Source organism: Bufo bufo, chromosome 5 (genome assembly GCF_905171765.1).
Source record: "Bufo bufo chromosome 5, aBufBuf1.1, whole genome shotgun sequence".
NCBI classification, from domain to species: Eukaryota; Metazoa; Chordata; class Amphibia; order Anura; family Bufonidae; genus Bufo; species Bufo bufo.
This window is the reverse complement of record NC_053393.1, coordinates 473,437,345-473,455,567: the sequence shown is the minus strand read 5'-3', so window position 1 is coordinate 473,455,567 and position 18,223 is coordinate 473,437,345. Positions and strand designations below refer to the sequence as shown.

The following is an 18,223-nucleotide window of genomic DNA, read 5'->3' as shown; positions in this document are numbered from 1 at the left end:
CACCTGGCCGCTAATCAGTCCAGCAGCGCACACTGGGAGGAAAATACCTGCCTCCCCATACAACTCCCTTTACTGTGTCACAGTCATCAATAGTAAAAAGTGGACAAGTCTTTTAAATTATCATGGATTTCTAACAGTAAAAAGTGCTAAATAAAAAGCACAACAAAGCACTATGTAAGAAGGAGGCCTTAGTGAGTAGCACTGTGGATCATTCTTAATTCTTTGCTATGTTTTACTATGTGACCCACAAGATTGGGTTTACTAGTCAGTAGACTAGAAGGTTCTCAGCAGCCTTAGAGGGGATGGAGGAGAAGGTGACTCATCTCAAGACGCACTTAATGAAAGCAGAGGATCAATTTTATGATGTGAGGAAAATGGACAGCCGTAAGATTGACTTAAATACCTTATAATCATCCATCCATACATGTGCCAGTCGTAAGGAATTATGAGCCATGGTGTCATGGCCACCAGGTGATCCATATGGACGTCTTTTCCGGAATATGTGCCCAACCCTGGAGCAAGGTACAATGAGAAGGCTCCCACCACACATCCAGATCTGAAACAGGACATGAATTATTATTAAAACCAACTAGACCTTTCTGTCTTTACTTGACAACTTTTCAAGCCACTAAGAAATGCATAAAGATGAGAAAAGACTGGCAATGAGGATCTGTTGGCCAGGAACCTCACTGTTCTCGAGGAGGAAACTCCCCATACAATCACTAATAGTTTTACTATTGATCACATTCATTTACATTGGCCAATTATTCCGCCAATCGCACAAAAACGGCAGAGTGAATGAAGTGAATGTCAATAAAAGGACAGGAAATGATCTGCGGATTAGTGGGTGACAGAAGTCTGCAGGAGAGTGTTCTCAGTTATGCTTCTCAAAGGATTATCTATACAATGAGGCTGTTTCCAATAGATACCCGAAATGATATCTCCAGATTTTCTCCACCCCAGATGTCCATGCCACTGTCATATTGCCCCAGGGTATTAAAATACTCTCTGTCCATTGCGAAAAGTCCTCCAGCCATCGTAGGAGATCTGCAAATGAAGCAATGCACATAAAGTCACTAGATCAAATACACAAAGGGTGGGGGGCATTTATCAAATCAGATATGTCAGATTTGTGGCTTAAAAAAGTTGCAAGTCATGGCAATTGCGACGTTTTCTGCGACATTTGGTTTTCCTCGCCACTTTTTAAAGTGATCTGCGGTATGTTTAAGAGCTAAAAGTGAGATTAGACCTGGATTATAGCTCATTTACTAAGTAAATTTTGTTATATATATTTATATTTTTTATTATATTTAGTATGCATGCTGGGAGTTGTAGTTTCACAACAGCTGGAGTGACAGATGTTGCATACCCCTGCTGTATGCGATGTTGAGCAAGATGAATCCAAATGTTAAAAGGGACTGAAAAACTTGCTTCAGGAACCTGATCTGCTCTTCGCCACGAGCTGTCTCCAGCACTGCAGCCATTCAGGAGGATTAATCTCATACAACCTCTTTATTGAAGACATAAGGATTGTATTTGGATCAAAAGATGGGGACAAGGTTAAAGCCCTCCAGCAATGCTCCTCAATATCAATGATAATAACCCAGGTTTCTGTATGAAAATGTGAAGTATTATAGCAAATGTGAGGAAAAATAAATAATGGTGACATGCCCCAAAAGTATATACACATTCTACTACTCCGCATCTTCCTGAGGCATGCTCTACTAAGTGGCATCTTATTAAGTGGAGTTAAAGAAAAAGGAGTTGGAAACTAAGGTTGGATATAATTTCCTTGTGTGTTGTTGGCCTAATTCTAGGTAGTCCTTCAACTACAACAGACAGGGTCTGATTCTAAAATCATATTTACTGTTTTACCTTTTTACTGTTGTAATCCCCATTTAGTATGTGTTGCACAATTGACAACGCAGTCCAGTGCACATCTTGCATGATGTATGCAGTCCTGGAACTGCCGTTCGAGGGTGTATATCTTTGTTCAAGATGTGAGCAAATTACCCGTTTGGAATCGCAAATCGAGTCTCTAAACGGGCAAGTTTCAACACTGAGAGGCATTGACAATTTGCAAAAGAGTTTGCTTATCACCGAGCAAGCACTCTTTGGGGTAGATGAGGAGGAGGGTGACAGAGAGGAGGCTGAGGAAAGTGAGGTAGCTAGCTGGGTAACAGTTAGAAAGCAGGGTAGAGGGAAGAGTGCCAGGGAGGCTAGCCCTGATCTGACACACCCCAACAAGTTTGCACGTTTGGCAGAGGAGGGGGATGTCAGTCCAGGGACGGCACTGCTGCAGCCGGACACTTCCTCTGCCAGTCAGGGGAATGTCAGCTCCGGTAAGCAGGGAACCAGGAGAGCAGGGCAGGCCAGACAGGTGCTGGTAGTGGGAGACTCCATTATTAACGGAACAGATAGGGCAACCTGTCACAAAGACCGTGATCGCCGAACAGTGTGCTGTCTTCCTGGCGCTAGAGTTAGACACATCGCGGATCGGGTTGACAGATTACTGGGAGGGGCTGGAGAAGATCCAGCGGTCATGGTCCATATCGGAACCAATGACAAAGTTAGAGGTAGGTGGAGAGTCCTTAAAAATGATTTCAGGGATTTAGGTCAAAAGCTTAAGGGCAAGGACCTCAAAAGGTAGTATTTTCCGAAATACTACCTGTACCACGGGCTACACAAGAAAGGCAGCGGGAGCTTAGGGAGATTAACAAGTGGCTAAAGAACTGGTGTAGGATGGAGGGGTTTGGGTTCCTGGAGAACGGGCTGCACCTCAATGGGGAAGGGGCAGCTGTGCTGGGGAGAAAGATGGCTAGAAGGTTGGAGGAGTGTTTAAACTAGGGACTGGGGGAGGGTAATTACGTTATAGGAGGGGAAGATAGTGCAGATAGAGACTGGGGGCAAGGTAGTGGGACTGGGGGAGGAATGGAAGGTGGGACTAGAACAGTTCAGAAGGAAAAGGTGTAGGGTAAAAAATATACATAAACCTCAAATGTATGTATACTAATGCCAGAAGCCTGACTAATAAAACTGGGGAACTGGAATTAGTGATGTGTGAGGAGAACTATGACAGTGGGAATAACTGAGACATGGCTGGATGATAGCTATGACTGGGAGGTTAATGTACAAGGTTACAGTCTGTTTAGAAAGGATCGTCAAAAGAGAGGAGAGAGGGGGGGGGGGGGGGGGGGAGTATGGCTTTATGTTAAGTCCTGTCTAAAGCCCACACTCCGGGAAGATATAAGTGAGGGACATGAACATGTGGAGTCACTGTGGGTAGAAATACATGGAGGTAAAAACAATAATAAATTACTAATAGGAGTTTACTATAAACCACCTAATATACCAGAGTCCACAGAAAATCTACTACTAAATGAGATAGACGAGGCGGCAAATCATAATGAGGGGGTTATTATGGGGGACTTCAACTACCCAGATATAGACTGGGAAACTGAAACTTGTATATCTCATAAAAGGAAAAAGGTTCTTGTCAATAACCAAAGACAATTACCTCTCCCAACTGGTTCAGGAGCCGACTAGAGGGACGGCCATACTGGACTTAGTATTAACCAATAGGCCTGACAGAACAACAGACGTGCAGGTTGGGGGACACCTGGGAAATAGTGACCATAAAGTAATAACCTTCTAATTATTATTCAAAAGAGCGTTTCTACAGGGAGGAACAAAAATACCAAACTTCAAAAAAGCTAAATTTAGCCAACTAAGAGAGGCCATGGGCCTAACTAACTAGGACAAAGTCCTCAAAAATAAAAATACAGCCACAAAATGGGATACCTTTAAAAGCATCCTAAAATCTCATTGTGAGAGGTACATACCGTATGGGAATAAAAGGTTAAGGAACAAAAAGAAACCAATGGGGATAAATAGAACTGTAAAGAAAGCAATAAATGACAAAAAGAAAGCATATAAATCACTAAAACAGGAGGGTGGCACGGAAGCACTGATAAACTACAAAGAAAAAAATAGAACATGTAAAAAAACAAATAAAAGCGGTCAAACTAGAGACAGAGAGATTAATTGCCAAAGAGAGTAAAACTAACCCTAAAATGTTCTTTAATTATATAAATGTTAAAAAGTATAAATCTGAAGGTGTCGGCCCTTTAACCACCTCAGCTCCCCTAGCTTATACACCCTTAAAGGGCTTCTGTCACCCCATTAAACCGTTTTTTTTTTTCTTTACTAATAATCCCTACACTGCGATCTCAGCATACATAAGCTAATTAATGATTTTCGTTGAGTAGAATTTGCTAAAAATCGATTTTTGAAATATGCAAATTACCTTGCTACCAGCAAGTAGGGCGGCTACTTGCTGGTAGCAGCCGCATCCTCCGATCCTAATGACGCCCCCTCCGCTTGTTGATTGACAGGGCCAGGGAACGGAATCGTTCTCTGCTAGCCCTGCCTGTTTTCATTCAATATCTGGCGCCTGCGCCGCGGCCGTACCTATCTTCAATCTGCGCAGGCGCACTGAGAGGCGGCCACTCACTCGGCCGCTCGCTCCTTAATGCGCCTGCGCCGGGTGTAGATGTGACGTCATCGGCGCAGGCGCATTGAGGATGGTGCGGCCGAGTGAGTGGCCGCCTCTCAGTGCGCCTGCGCAGATTGAAGATAAGTACGGCCGCGGCACAGGCGCCAGATATTGAATGAAAACAGTGATTAAATGGCCAAAGAAAAAAGGGGAGAAGGCGCTCATAGGTGGTGGTTGACAAGATATGTTGTTATTTGTTCCTAGCCAGGGTGAGTGGTTGCTACTCACCTTGGTTAGGTTGTACTTTTGGTAGTGCAGTTCTGGTGGAGGTAAAATCGTGGGGTGATGTGGGTTGGTGCAGCCGAATAACGTCCAAGTTGACCATGGGCAGGAGCCAAGCCGCCACTTTGGTGCGAATTGTGGTGTATGGGGAGGGGGCTCGTCTGCACTGGGTTCATGCAGTGAGCGGGTGGACACAAGGCGCAATTCACAACCCAGTTGAGGAAACAAAGTATTTTTTATTTTTTGATTAGCAAAGACGACGCGATTCGGGGTATGCAGACCCCTTTATCAAGTCTGTATCCTTGTCACCGTAGGCTAATTGGAGGTCACTCTTGTTGGAGATCCCTTATTTGGGGGGTGTACTGCGTTCCGCACTGCTTGGTGATGCGGCCGGTGAGTGTCCTCCAGTGGTAGCGCTTCTGCACGTGTGGCCAAACATCCAACTTGGACGTTAATCAGCTGCACCAACCCACATCACCCCACGATTTTACCTCCACCAGAACTGCACTACCAAAAGTACAACCTAACCAAGGTGAGTAGCAACCACTCACCCTGGCTAGGAACAAATAACAACATATCTTGTCAACCACCACCTATGAGCGCCTTCTCCCCTTTTTTCTTTGGCCATTTAATCACTGTTTTCATTCAATATCTGGCGCCTGTGCCGCGGCCGTACCCATCTTCAATCTGCGCAGGCGCACTGAGAGGCGGCCACTCACTCGGCCGCACCATCCTCAATGCGCCTGCGCCGATGACGTCACATCTACACCCGGCGCAGGAGCATTGAGGAGCGAGCGGCCGAGTGAGTGGCCGCCTCTCAGTGCGCCTGCGCAGATTGAAGATAGGTACGGCCGCGGCGCAGGCACCAGATATTGAATGAAAACAGGCAGGGCTAGCAGAGAACGATTCCGTTCCCTGGCCCTGTCAATCAACAAGCGGAGGGGGCGTCATTAGGATCGGAGGATGCAGCTGCTACCAGCAAGTAGCCTCCCTACTTGCTGGTAGCAAGGTAATTTGCATATTTCAAAAATCGATTTTTAGCAAATTCTACTGAACGAAAATCATTAATTAGCTTATGTATGCTGAGATCGCAGTGTAGGGATTATTAGTAAAGGAAAAAAAAAAAAAAAAAAACTGTTTAATGGGGTGACAGAAGCCCTTTAATGACCAGGCCACTTTTTACAATTCTGCACTACACTACTTTCACAGTTTATTGCTCGGTCATGCAACTTACCACCCAAATGAATTTTACCTCCTTTTCTTCTCACTAATAGAGCTTTTATTTGGTGGTATTTCATTGCTGCTGACATTTTTACTTTTTTTGTTATTAATCGAAATTTAACGAAATTTTTGCAAAAAAATGACATTTTTTACTTTCTGTTGTAAAATGTTTAAAAAAAAAAACGACATCCATATATAAATTTTTCTCTAAATTTATTGTTCTACAGGTCTTTGATAAAAAAAAATGGTTTGGGTAAAAGTTATAGCGTTTACAAACTATGGTACAAAAATGTGAATTTCCGCTTTTTGAAGCAGCTCTGACTTTCTGAGCACCTGTCATGTTTCATCAGGTTCTACAATGGTACCTAAGGTATTCGCTGATGGGCATAGTGAGTTCATAGAACTTTTTATTTTTTGTCACAAGTTAGCGGAAAATGATGATTTTTTTTTTCTTACAAAGTCTTATATTCCACTAACTTGTGACAAAAAATAAAAACTTCCATGAACTCACTATGCCCATCACGAAATACCTTGGGGTGTCTTCTTTCCAAAATGGGGTCACTTGTGGGGTAGTTATACTGCCCTGGCATTTTAGGGGCCCTAATGCATGAGAAGTAGTTTGAAATCAAAATGTGTAAAAAATTCCCTGTGAAATCCTAAAGGTGCTCTTTGGAATTTGGGCCCCTTTGCCCACCTAGGCTGCAAAAAAGTGTCACACATGTGGTTTCGCCGTACTCAGGAGAAGTTGGGCAATGTGTTTTAGGTTGTCATTTTACATATACCCATGCTGGGTGAGAGAAATATCTCGGCAAAAGACAACTTTTCCCATTTTTTTATACAAAGTTGGCATTTGACCAAGATATTTATCTCACCCAGCATGGGTATATGTAAAATGACACCCCAAAACACATTGCCCAACTTCTCCTGAGTACGGCGATACCAGATGTGTGACACTTTTTTGCAGCCTAGATGCGCAAAGGGGACCAAATTCCTTTTAGGAGGGCATTTTTTGACATTGGGATCCCAGACTTCTTCTCACGCTTTAGGGCCCCTAAAATGCCAGGGCAGTATAAATATCCCACATGTGACCCCATTTTGGAAAGAAGACACCCCAAGGTATTCAATGAGGGGCATGGCGAGTTCATAGAATTATTTTTTTTTGGCACAAGTTAGCGGAAATTGATTTTTTTTTGTTTTTTTCTCACAAAGTCTACCTTTCCGCTAACTTGTGACAAAAAATAAAATTTTACATGAACTCGCCATGCCCTTCACAAAATACCTTGAGGCGTCTTCTTTCAAAAATGGGGTCACATGTGGGATATTTATACTGCCCTGGCATTTTAGGGGCCCTAAAGCGTGAGAAGAAGTCTGGAATATAAATGTCTAAAATTTTTTACGCATTTGGATTCTGTGAGGGGTATGGCGAGTTCATATGAGATTTTTTTTTTTGTCACAAGTAAGTGGAATATGAGACTTTGTAAGAAAAAACTAAAAAATAAAAAAATATCAATTTCCGCTAACTTGTGCCCAAAAAAATTCTGAATGGAGCCTTACAGGGGGGTGATCAGGGAGTCTATATGGGGTGATCACCACCCTGTCATTGATCACCCCCCTGTAAGGCTCCATTCAGACGTCCGTATGTGTTTTGCGGATCCGATCCATGTATCCGTGGATCCGTAAAACACATACGGACATCTGAATGGAGCCTTACAGGGGGGTGATCAATGACAGGGGGGTGATCAGGGAGTCTATATGGGGTGATCAGGGGTTAATAAGTGACAGGGAGGGGTAAGTGTAGTGTGGTGCTTGGTGCTACTTATTACAGAGCTGCCTGTGTCCTCTGGTGGTCGATCCAAGCAAAAGGGACCACCAGAGGACCAGGTAGCAGGTATATTAGACGCCGTTATCAAAACAGCGTCTAATATACCTGTTAGGGGTTAAAAAAATCGCATCTACAGAATGCCAGCGAACGATCGCCGCTGGCAGGCTGTAGATCCACTTGCTTACCTGCAGTTCCTGTGTGCGCGCGTTCACAGGAAATCTTGCGTCTCGCGGGATGACGCACGGATGCGTCCAGGAGGAATGAATCGATCGCCGCCAGGACGCATCCGTGCGTTAGGCGGTCGGTAAGCAGTTAAAGAGTAATGAGGGAGGAGTCGCAGAGAGCGACGAGGAGAAAGCAAAGCTGTTAAATATTTTTTTCTCCAATGTATTCACTGAGGAAAATAAACTGTCAGATGACATGCAGAATGTAAAAATAAATTCCCCATTAAAAGTGTCCTGTCTGACCCAGGAAGAAGTACAACAGCGACTTAAAAAAATTAAAATAGACAAAATCGCCAGGACCGGATGGCATACACCCCCGTATCCTAAGGGTATTAAGTAATGTCATAGCCAGACCCTTTTGCGGACTCTATACTGACAGGGAATGTCCCGCAGGATTGGCGCATGGCAAATGTGGTGCCAATATTCAAAAAGGGTCCAAAAACAGAGCCTGGAAACTATAGGCCGGTAAGTTTAACATCTGTTGTGGGTAAACGGTTTGAAGGTTTTCTGAGAGATGCTATCTTGGAGCATCTCAACGGAAATAAGCAAATAACGCCATATCAGCATGGCTTTGTGAGGGATCGGTCATGCCAAACTAATTTAATCAGTTTCTATGAGAAGGTAAGTTCTAGACTTGACAGCAGCGAATCAATGGATGTCGTGTATCTGGACTTCTCCAAAGCATCTGACACTGTACCACATAAAAGGTTAGTATATAAAATGAGAATGCTCGGACTCGGAGAAAACGTCTGTATGTGGGTAAGTAACTGGCTGAGTGATAGAAAACAGAGGGTGGTTATTAACGGTACACACTCAGATTGGGTCACTGTCACTAGTGGGGTACCTCAGGGGTCAGTATTGGGCCCTATTCTCTTCAATATATTTATTAATGATCTTGTAGAAGACTTGCATAGAAAAGTATCAATTTTCGCAGATGACACTAAACTGTGTAAAGTAATTAACACTGAAGAGGACAGTATACTACTACAGAGGGATCTGGATAGATTGGAGGCTTGGGCAGATAAGTGGCAGATGAGGTTTAACACTGACAAATGTAAGGTTATGCACATGGGTAGGAATAATGCAAGTCACCCGTACATACTAAATGGTAAAACACTCAGTAACACTGACATGGAAAAGGATCTAGGAATTATAATAAACAGCAAACTAAGCTGCAAAAACCAGTGTCAGGCAGCTGCTGCCAAGGCCAATAAGATAATGGGTTTCATCAGAAGGGACATAGATGCCCGTGATAAGAACATAGTCCTACCACTTTACAAAATCGCTAGTCAGACCACACATGGAGTACTGTGTACAGTTCTGGGCTCCTGTAGACATAGCAGAGCTGGAGAGGGTCCAGAGGAGGGCAACTAAAGTAATAACTGGAATGGGGCAACTACAGTACCCTGAAAGATTATCAAAATTAGGGTTATTCACTTTAGAAAAAAACACGACTGAGGGGAGATTTAATTAAAGGGGTTGTCAGAGTTATTTTTTTGTTCTTTCTATGTTCCTAACTGGGCAAATATAACAGCTTTCCAATTAACTCACTTTATCTCCAGTGGCTGGTTTCTCAGAGTTCACTGAGGGTCACATGACCTGTGATGTCCACTTCTCTCCCTGCTCTGATAAACATTGTTTACAAAGCCTGTAAACGAGAAGTCACTGTGCTGGCCACGCCCCCTTCACTACCGTCTGCTCTCTCTCTTAGGATTCTTAACCCCTTCAGCTGCACACACTGGGTATATGCAGCAGTGACAATTCTGTGCACAGAAGCTGAAGGACTAGAGAGCATAGCACAAGAAGGTAGGGGGAAGATCCTGTGTGTATTAGCAGTGTCATTATACAGGTGGGACTTGTAGTTCTACACATACAACATGCTGCTGAGTCTCCCAGCAGGCAGACATGTCACTCAGGGCGGCTCTTGTATCCACTCTCTTAGCAGAGCAGGGGGAGGGGCAGAGAATGTTTTTATTGCATGTAAACAAAGGGCCAGAAAAGAACCAGGGAAATGAGGAAATATATATTTTTTTTTTGCATAAAATTTTCTTAGCTTAGTTATATATTGCTGCCCATCAGATTTTCAGTGCTATATATTATTTTTTCAGAACTCAGACAGCCCCTTTAATATGTATAAATATATCAGGGGTCAGTACAGAGATCTCTCCCATCATCTATTTATCCCCAGGACTGTGACTGTGACGAGGGGACATCCTCTGCGTCTGGAGGAAAGAAGGTTTGTACACAAACATAGAAGAGGATTCTTTACGGTAAGAGCAGTGAGACTATGGAGCTCTCTGCCTGAGGAGGTGGTGATGGTGAGTACGATAAAGGAATTCAAGAGGGGCCTGGATGTATTTCTGGAGTGTAATAATATTACAGGCTATTGCTACTAGAGAGGGGTCGTTGATCCAGGGAGTTATTCTGATTGCCTGATTGGAGTCGGGAAGGATTTTTTTATTCCCCTAAAGTGGGGAAACTTGGCTTCTACCTCACAGGGTTTTTTTTCCTTCCTCTGGATCAACTTGCAGGATAACAGGCCGAACTGGATGGACAGATGTCTTTTTTCGGCCTCATGCACATGAACGTATATTCTTTCCGTGTCCGTTCGGGTTTTTTTGCGGACTGTATACGGAGCAATTCATTTCAATGGGTCCGCAAAAAAAACGGAAGTTACTCCGTGTGCATTCCGTTTCCGTATGTCCGTTCTGCAAAAAAATAGAACAGGTCCTATTATTGTCCGCAGTACGGACAAGGATAGTACTGTTTTATTAGGGGCCAGCTGTTCCCTAAAATACGGAATGCACACGGATGTCATCCGTATTTTTTGCAGATCCTTTTTTTGCGGACCGCAAAATACATATGGTCATGTGCATGAGGCCCAAAAGAACATCTGTTAGCAGATTTGTACCAATGACACGGTCTGACCTGTCAGGCTACTTTTACACTGGCGTTTTGGCTTTCTGTCTCTGAGATCCGGATCAGTTTTGCCCTAATGCATTCTGAATGGAAAAGGATCCGCTCAGAATGCATCAGTTTGCCTCAGTTCCGTCTCCATTTCCGCTTTGGAGGCGGACACCAAAACACTGCTTGCAGCGTTTTGGTGTCCGTCTGACAAAACTGAGCCAAATGGATCCGTTCTGACACACAATGTAAGTCAATGGGGACACAATCTGGCACAATGAAAAACGAATCAATGTAAGTCAATGGGGACGGATCAGTTTTTCACTGGCACAATAGAAAACGGATCCGTCCTCCATTGACTTTTAATGGTGTTCAAGACGGATCCGAATTGGCTATGTTACAGATAATACAAACGGATCTGTTCTGAACGGATGCATGCGGTTGTATTATCTGAACGGATCCGTCTGTGCAGATCCATGACGGATCCGCACCAAACGCGAGTGTTAAAGTAGCCTTAGTATAATAACGAACGCCAGCTTCTGCTCGGACCTCCGGGGCACGGATGGTGCAGGACTGCACTCCCACAGCGATAAATGTAAGCGATTTCCAGCCACCGGTATTGGTAAAATCCATTCAATTTTATTTTTTCTCCATTAAAAGCAGTTACAAAAGATAAATACAAAACAGGCCTCACATCTCTCTAACGCGTTTCGGGTACACACTTGTAGCACCCTTAGTCAGAGTCACTAGATGACTACACCAGTCAGGTTTTGTGGTGAAAAGGAGGGAGAGGACACACCCAATGGGTGTGATTGGCATAAGAGGAATACTAGCCACTTCCAAATTAACTCCTTGACCACCATAGAAAAACTAGCTTACGTTTATTTATTTATTGAAAGTAGCCTTACAAGTGCCCTTGGCAGCTGAAGTAATCTGTGTTGGTCCCATGTTCATATGTGCCCGCATTGCTGAGAAAAGTGATGTTTAAGATATGTAAATGAGCCTCTAGGAGCAACGGGGGCGTTGTCGTTACTCCTAGAGGCTCTGCTCTCCCTGCAGCTGCTGAGCCCTCTTCACTTTAGACTGCCTGGACCTGTCAATCAAACATCACCACACCTGTCTGGCCCTGTCAATCAAAGTGGAGAGGGCGCGGCAATTACTGAAAAAGAGGAGCCTCTAGGTGTAACGGCAACACCCTCGTTGCTCCTAGAGGCTCATTTGCATATATTAAAACTTCATTTTTCTCAGCAATGCGGGCACATATGTACATGGGACCAACACAGATGCCTTCAGCTGCCAAGCGCACATGTAACAGGTCAGCCAGGGTCATAGGTACAAATCTGCTGACAGATGTCCTTTAAAAGGGACAGTGTGGGTTTGCCTCAATCCCTGTGTGTAAAGTATAGGTATGATTCCATGGCATGCACAGCTGTAAAACCCGGGTGATGGAAAATATCTGTGTGCCAACTGTTTATCCTGCCTGTAGCTTTTACTGATCATTATTAGCGTAATTGATATTTGTGAGGTGGATACAGAACGGTCCCCAGTGTTTGATGACTTCTGGGAAGTATTTTTTGTGCAGCTCATTTCTGAAAAGTTAAAAAAAATATAAATCACTTCCATACTGCAGCAGTAAATTTATAGCGCTTCAGATATGCCGCCAACAAAACCACATAACATTTTCCAATAAACAATCCAGCTAATGGAATCAAGTCCTATCCATTTCTTGGTAAAATTATTCCTACAGATTCCAGATACAGAGAGAGCCAGGTCAAGCACTCCCATTACTAAGCGTCTCTGCCAGAACTGGCAGCCTGTGGGAGCGGGGCCTGTGCGCTTCCAGGCTGCTCCGATCTGGGACACCGAGGACAAAAGACAGCAACAACAAGAAACCGACAATAATGCTTCTTATGTTGTGCGGCTTCTCAAAACGGAACAATGACTACTAGGGGCACGCCTCGCTGCATTCTTACTTACTCGTCCAGCTCCTCTACAAAGTAACATTCTCCAATCTGTAGGCTGGGTGTCAGATCAGATGCCGCCAACGGTAGTCAGGGTTGAATGGCATCAACATATCCTAATTTCTATGCAATATGTAGTGTGCGAAATGTGACCATACAAATGTAAAAACTTACCGAAACGGAGCAGTAAATCCGTTAGGACCTCCGAGTTCAGACAGAGGCACCGTGTCCCACTTAAAGTGGAGACCCCAATTAAATCCGCCACGCACAACAGGGGACGAGCTGTACATTAAGGTGTCCGCGCTGATGATGTCGATGACTGGACACACCACCGTCTTGGGATTTTCCTTGATGGGGGTGAGCAGAGGCTGTAACCACATCTCATTAACCTCACAGTGACTGTCCAGGAACACCAGGACGTCCCCTGAAAGGACAGAAGATGGAATATTAAGTATCAACAAAGGGAGGAGAACATTAGAAGCAACTAAAGTCATAAACATTTACCACCTATCCAGAACCACAGACAGTACATAGTCACACAGCGCAGTAGCTCAATTAACCCCCTAATAGTCACATTATCCTCCCCAAAATGTCACTTTTTAATGTAGATTTTTGAGTCTGGGTGACTTAAAAGAGTTAAGTCATGGCTCATGTAAGAAATTAAAATCATACATCATATAATACATAACAATTTCTTTCTAACAAAGCTACAACCAGCCCTGTACCTCACGTGGATCCAGAGATCTCCACATACATGGATCTGCTAGATTCTCTTTAGACCGCCAGATCAGGTGGTGTGTCCTTTCTGCTGCAGGCGGTGACAGGGACTAGCCTCCCCATCATCGCACGGGTGACCCTAAGAAGGCTTGTCCCCGTCACCACCTGCCATTGGCTTGCGCCCTCCACAACGTTTTCATCCGCACGACAGGGAGATGCAGCAGCAGCCGGGTGGACTTCACAAGTGAAAAATATATAGAACCGCGGCACTCGAATTAAGTAGTTAATTATTTATTTATTTATCCATCCACAAGATTAGGACTTAAGGCCAACGTTTCGGTCTCATCCCGAGACCTTGTTCACGGCCTGTAGGAAAGAAACGTCTGGTGTGGAGGATGGCCATCCTCCACACCAGACGTTTCTTTCCTACAGGCCGTGAACAAGGTCTCGGGATGAGACCGAAACGTTGGCCTTAAGTCCTAATCTTGTGGATGGATAAATAAATAAATAATTAACTACTTAATTCGAGTGCCGCGGTTCTATATATTTTACATATTGACTGTCATACCGCTGAGCACCGGACCATCGCTATAGGAGTGCCGTCCAAACAACCTTTTCATCGACTTCACAAGTGACGCGTGTGCTGGGGAGTGAGGCAAGTACAGTGTGTGCGAGGGGCCTGGGCATATGAAGGGGACGGGGGGGGATTTCATGGGTCGGATAACCCCTTTAAGGGACAGTTGCAAATATGGAATATGTATCTAAAGCCAAATTAGTCTAAAACAAGACCTAGATTTCTGCTCTAGCTCAATTCTAGTTTCAATTCTACTTCCCCATATTAACCAGAGCAAAAAGCAGCTTTCATTCTGGCAGACCCATCACATCCATGTATTACATGGATAACCATTAATATGGAAGCCTGTTCACCAAGAGGAAATAAATGGCCAGCAACAGGTTTCCCGGTGGCAATGAAAAGGGGTTGGTCCAAGATCCTTACCAGTAGCATGAGAAGCTCCAACCATTCTTCCACGGATAAGTCCTTCCCTCTCTTTGTTTCTCACCAGTTTCACCTTGTCGGGTAGGTTTTCCTTAATGTAATCATCTAACGACTCCTTCAAATCACCTGGCAAAAAGAGGTACAAATGTAGACGGCAGGATTTTGCCTGAATGCGATACATTTCCCAGCATCCGACAGCAATCCCAGGAAACAATCCCCTGGCTTCTTTTACAGCTATTACAGAGTTTGTCTCCAGTATGCCTGGTTTAATAGAGTTGTTCCTGCTGAAAGGTGCTCTTTATGGCTGAAAAGCATATTAAAAATTCAAGAGCCAACAGGACTTCAGATAGTTCACTCCAAGGCCTCATGCACACTGGAAAACAGCTTATACGGCAGTACATAGAGTTGTACAGGCTCCATCGGACCCCCTAAGGAGTGAGTACAGTGCGTTCAGACCCTTTCACTTTTCTCACATTTTGATAGGTTGCAGTCTTGTGCTAAAATAAAAAATAAAATCAAGTTTTTCCCCCATCAATCTGCATTCAATAACCCAGAATGAGAAAGTGAAAACAGAATCTTAAATTTTTTAGCAAATTTATTAAAAAAAGAAAAAAAAGTGAAATTTTGCCTGGGCATACGTATTCAGACCCATTACTATAAATTTGGCTCTGATGCCTCCCATTTATCTTTATCGTCTTTGAGATGTTTCTACTTCTTGACTGGAGCGCACCTGTGGCAAATTCATTTGACTGTAAATTATTTGGAAAAACAAACCCCTGTCTATAAACGGTTCCACAGCAGATAATGCATATCACAGCAAAAAAAATTATAATAATTTGAACCATAAGGAGGAAGGGTACACAAAAAATTTCCATTCCACACAAAGTTTCTGAGAGCACAGTAGCCTGTATAATTCTTAAATGGAAGACGTTTGAAACAACCACGAATCTTCCTAGTGCTCGCCACCCCACTAGACTAGGCGGTCAGAGAAAAACTGCTTTGGTAAGAGAGGTGACCAAAAACCGAAAGGTCCCTCTCCTCTGTGGGAGAAACTTCAAGGTCTACCATCACTGTAGCACTCCACCAATAAGGGCTTTATGGCAGAGTGGCCAGAAAAAAGATCCTCAGTAAAAGACACATGAAACTTTATAAAATAAAATAAGGACCTAAAGGACGCTCAGACTGTGAGAAACGAGATTCTCTGGTCTGATGAAAGATTTAACTTTTTGGCCTCAATAATAAGTGTCATGTTTTGGAGGAAACCAGGCACTGTGCAATACCAGCCCTACAGTGAAGCATGGTGGTGGCAGCATCACGCTGGGGGGTGTTTTTCAGTGGCTGGGACAGGGAGTCAGGTCAGAGTTGAGGGAAAGCTGAGTAAAGCAAAGTGTAGAGATATTCTTTGGAAACCTGATCCAGTGTGCTCTGGACCTCAGACTGGGCCAACGATTTACTTTCCAACAAGACAATGATCCTACATGCACAGCCAAGACAAAGGAGTGGCTTAGGGACAACTCTGAATATCCTTGGGTGGACTAACCAGATCCCCGACTTGAACTCAATCGAATATTTCCGGAAAGACCAAAAAAAATTGCTGACCACCAACAGTCCCCATCCTACCAACAGCGCTTGAAAGGATCTGCAGAGTAAAATGGCAAAAAACTTCCAACTCTAAGGCCCCTTTCACACAGGCGGGTGCAATGCGCGAGGTGAACGCATTGCACCCGCACTGAATCCGGACCCATTCATTTCTATGGGGCTGTGCAGATGAGCGGTGATTTTCCCGCATCACTTGTGTGTTGCGTGAAAATTTCAGCATGCTCCGCTTTGTGCGTTTTCCACGCAACGCAGGCCCCATAGAAGTGAGTGGGGCTGCGTGAAAATCGCAAGCATCCACAAGCAAGTGCGGATGCAGTGCGATTTTCATGCACGGTTGCTAGGAGACGATCGGGATGGAGACCCGATCATTATTATTTTCCCTTATAACATGGTTATAAAGGGAAAATGATAGCATTCTGAATACAGAATGCATAGTACAATAGGGCTGGAGGGGTTAAAAAAAAAAATTTATAATAATAATTTAACTCACCTTAATCCACTTGTTCGCGCAGCCTGGTTTCTCTTCTGTCTTCTTCGAGGAACAGGACCTTTCATGAAGTCACTGCGCTCATCACATGATCCATCACCATGGTAAAAGATCATGTGATGGACCATGTGATGAGCGCAGTGACATCATCAAAGGTCCTATTCCTCAAAGAAGAAGACAGAAGAGAAGCCGGATTAAGGGGAGTTAAATTATTATTATTAATTTTTTTTTAACCCCTCCAGCCCTATTGTACTATGCATTCTGTATCAAGAATGCTATTATTTTCCCTTATACAGGTTATAAAGGGAAAATAATACAATCTACAGAACACCTAACCCAAACCCGAACTTCTGTAAAGTTCGGGTACCAAACATGCCGATTTTTCTCACGTGCGTGCAAAACGCATTACAATGTTATGCACTCGCGTGGAAAAATCGTGCATTTTCCAGTGACGCACGCGCATCTTAGGCTACTTTCACACTTGCGTTGTTCTTTTCCGGCATAGAGTTCCGTCACAGGGGCTCTATACCGGAAAAGAACTGATCAGGTATGTCCCCATGCATTCTGAATGGAGAGTAATCCGTTCAGTTTGCATCAGGATGTCTTCAGTTCAGTCGTTTTGACTGATCAGGCAAAAGAGAAAACCGTAGCATGCTACGGTTTTATCTCCGGCTAAAAAAACTGAAGACTTGCCTGAATGCCGGATCAGGCATTTTTTCCCATAGGAATGTATTAGTGCCGGATCCGGCATTCAGAATACCGGAATGCCGGATCCGTCCTTCCGGTATGCGCATGCGCAGACTGAAAAAAAGGTGAAAAAATAAATGCCGGATCCGTTTTTGCCGGATGACACCGGAAAGACGGATCCGGCATTTCAATGCATTTTTTCGACTGATCAGGCATTTTTAAGACTGATCAGGATCCTGATCAGTCTTACTAATGCCATCAGTTAGCATACATTTTGCCTGATCCGGCAGGCAGTTCCGGCGACGGAACTGCTTGCCGGATCTCTCTGCCGCAAGTGTGAAAGTAGCCTTATCCGGGCCAAAAACATGAAAGAGGCCTAAGTGTGCAAACTTTGTGGCTTCATACTCAAGAAGACTGGAGACTGTAATCGTTACCAAAGGTGCTTCAACTACGGCAAGTCTGGAGTAAATTGTCTGAATACTTATGTCAATGTAATAAATTAGCAAAGATTTTGAACATTCTCTTTTCACTTTGTCATTAGAGGGCACTGAGTGCAGACTGATGGGGAAAAACGTAATTTTATTTTTTTATTATTTTAACACAAGGCCACAACATAACAAAATGTGAAAAAAGTGAAACGGTCTGAAGACTTTCTGAATGCACTGCACATCGGGAGTCCAATGAGGCACGCCACAATTTTGATTCTACTAATCGAGTTTTGGTACTGTGTATGTGTATGCCTGAATCATACAGATGCAGAGAACTATGCCTCTATGGCAGCCCTATTACAGCTCCATTTTCTTGACCTCTAAATGTAAATGCATTCC

At 43.9% G+C, this 18,223-nt stretch overlaps 1 protein-coding gene across 1 annotated transcript in view; it reads right to left on the bottom strand.

The window, feature by feature from the left end:
• GALNT11 (polypeptide N-acetylgalactosaminyltransferase 11) overlaps positions 1 to 18,223 on the bottom strand; it is a 49,228-nt gene that overhangs the window by 9,092 nt on the left and 21,913 nt on the right. The window contains 4 exon segments of the mRNA XM_040434119.1: positions 404 to 556; positions 930 to 1,047; positions 13,084 to 13,333; positions 14,624 to 14,749. Of these exon segments, the coding sequence (XP_040290053.1) occupies positions 404 to 556; positions 930 to 1,047; positions 13,084 to 13,333; positions 14,624 to 14,749 (647 nt within the window).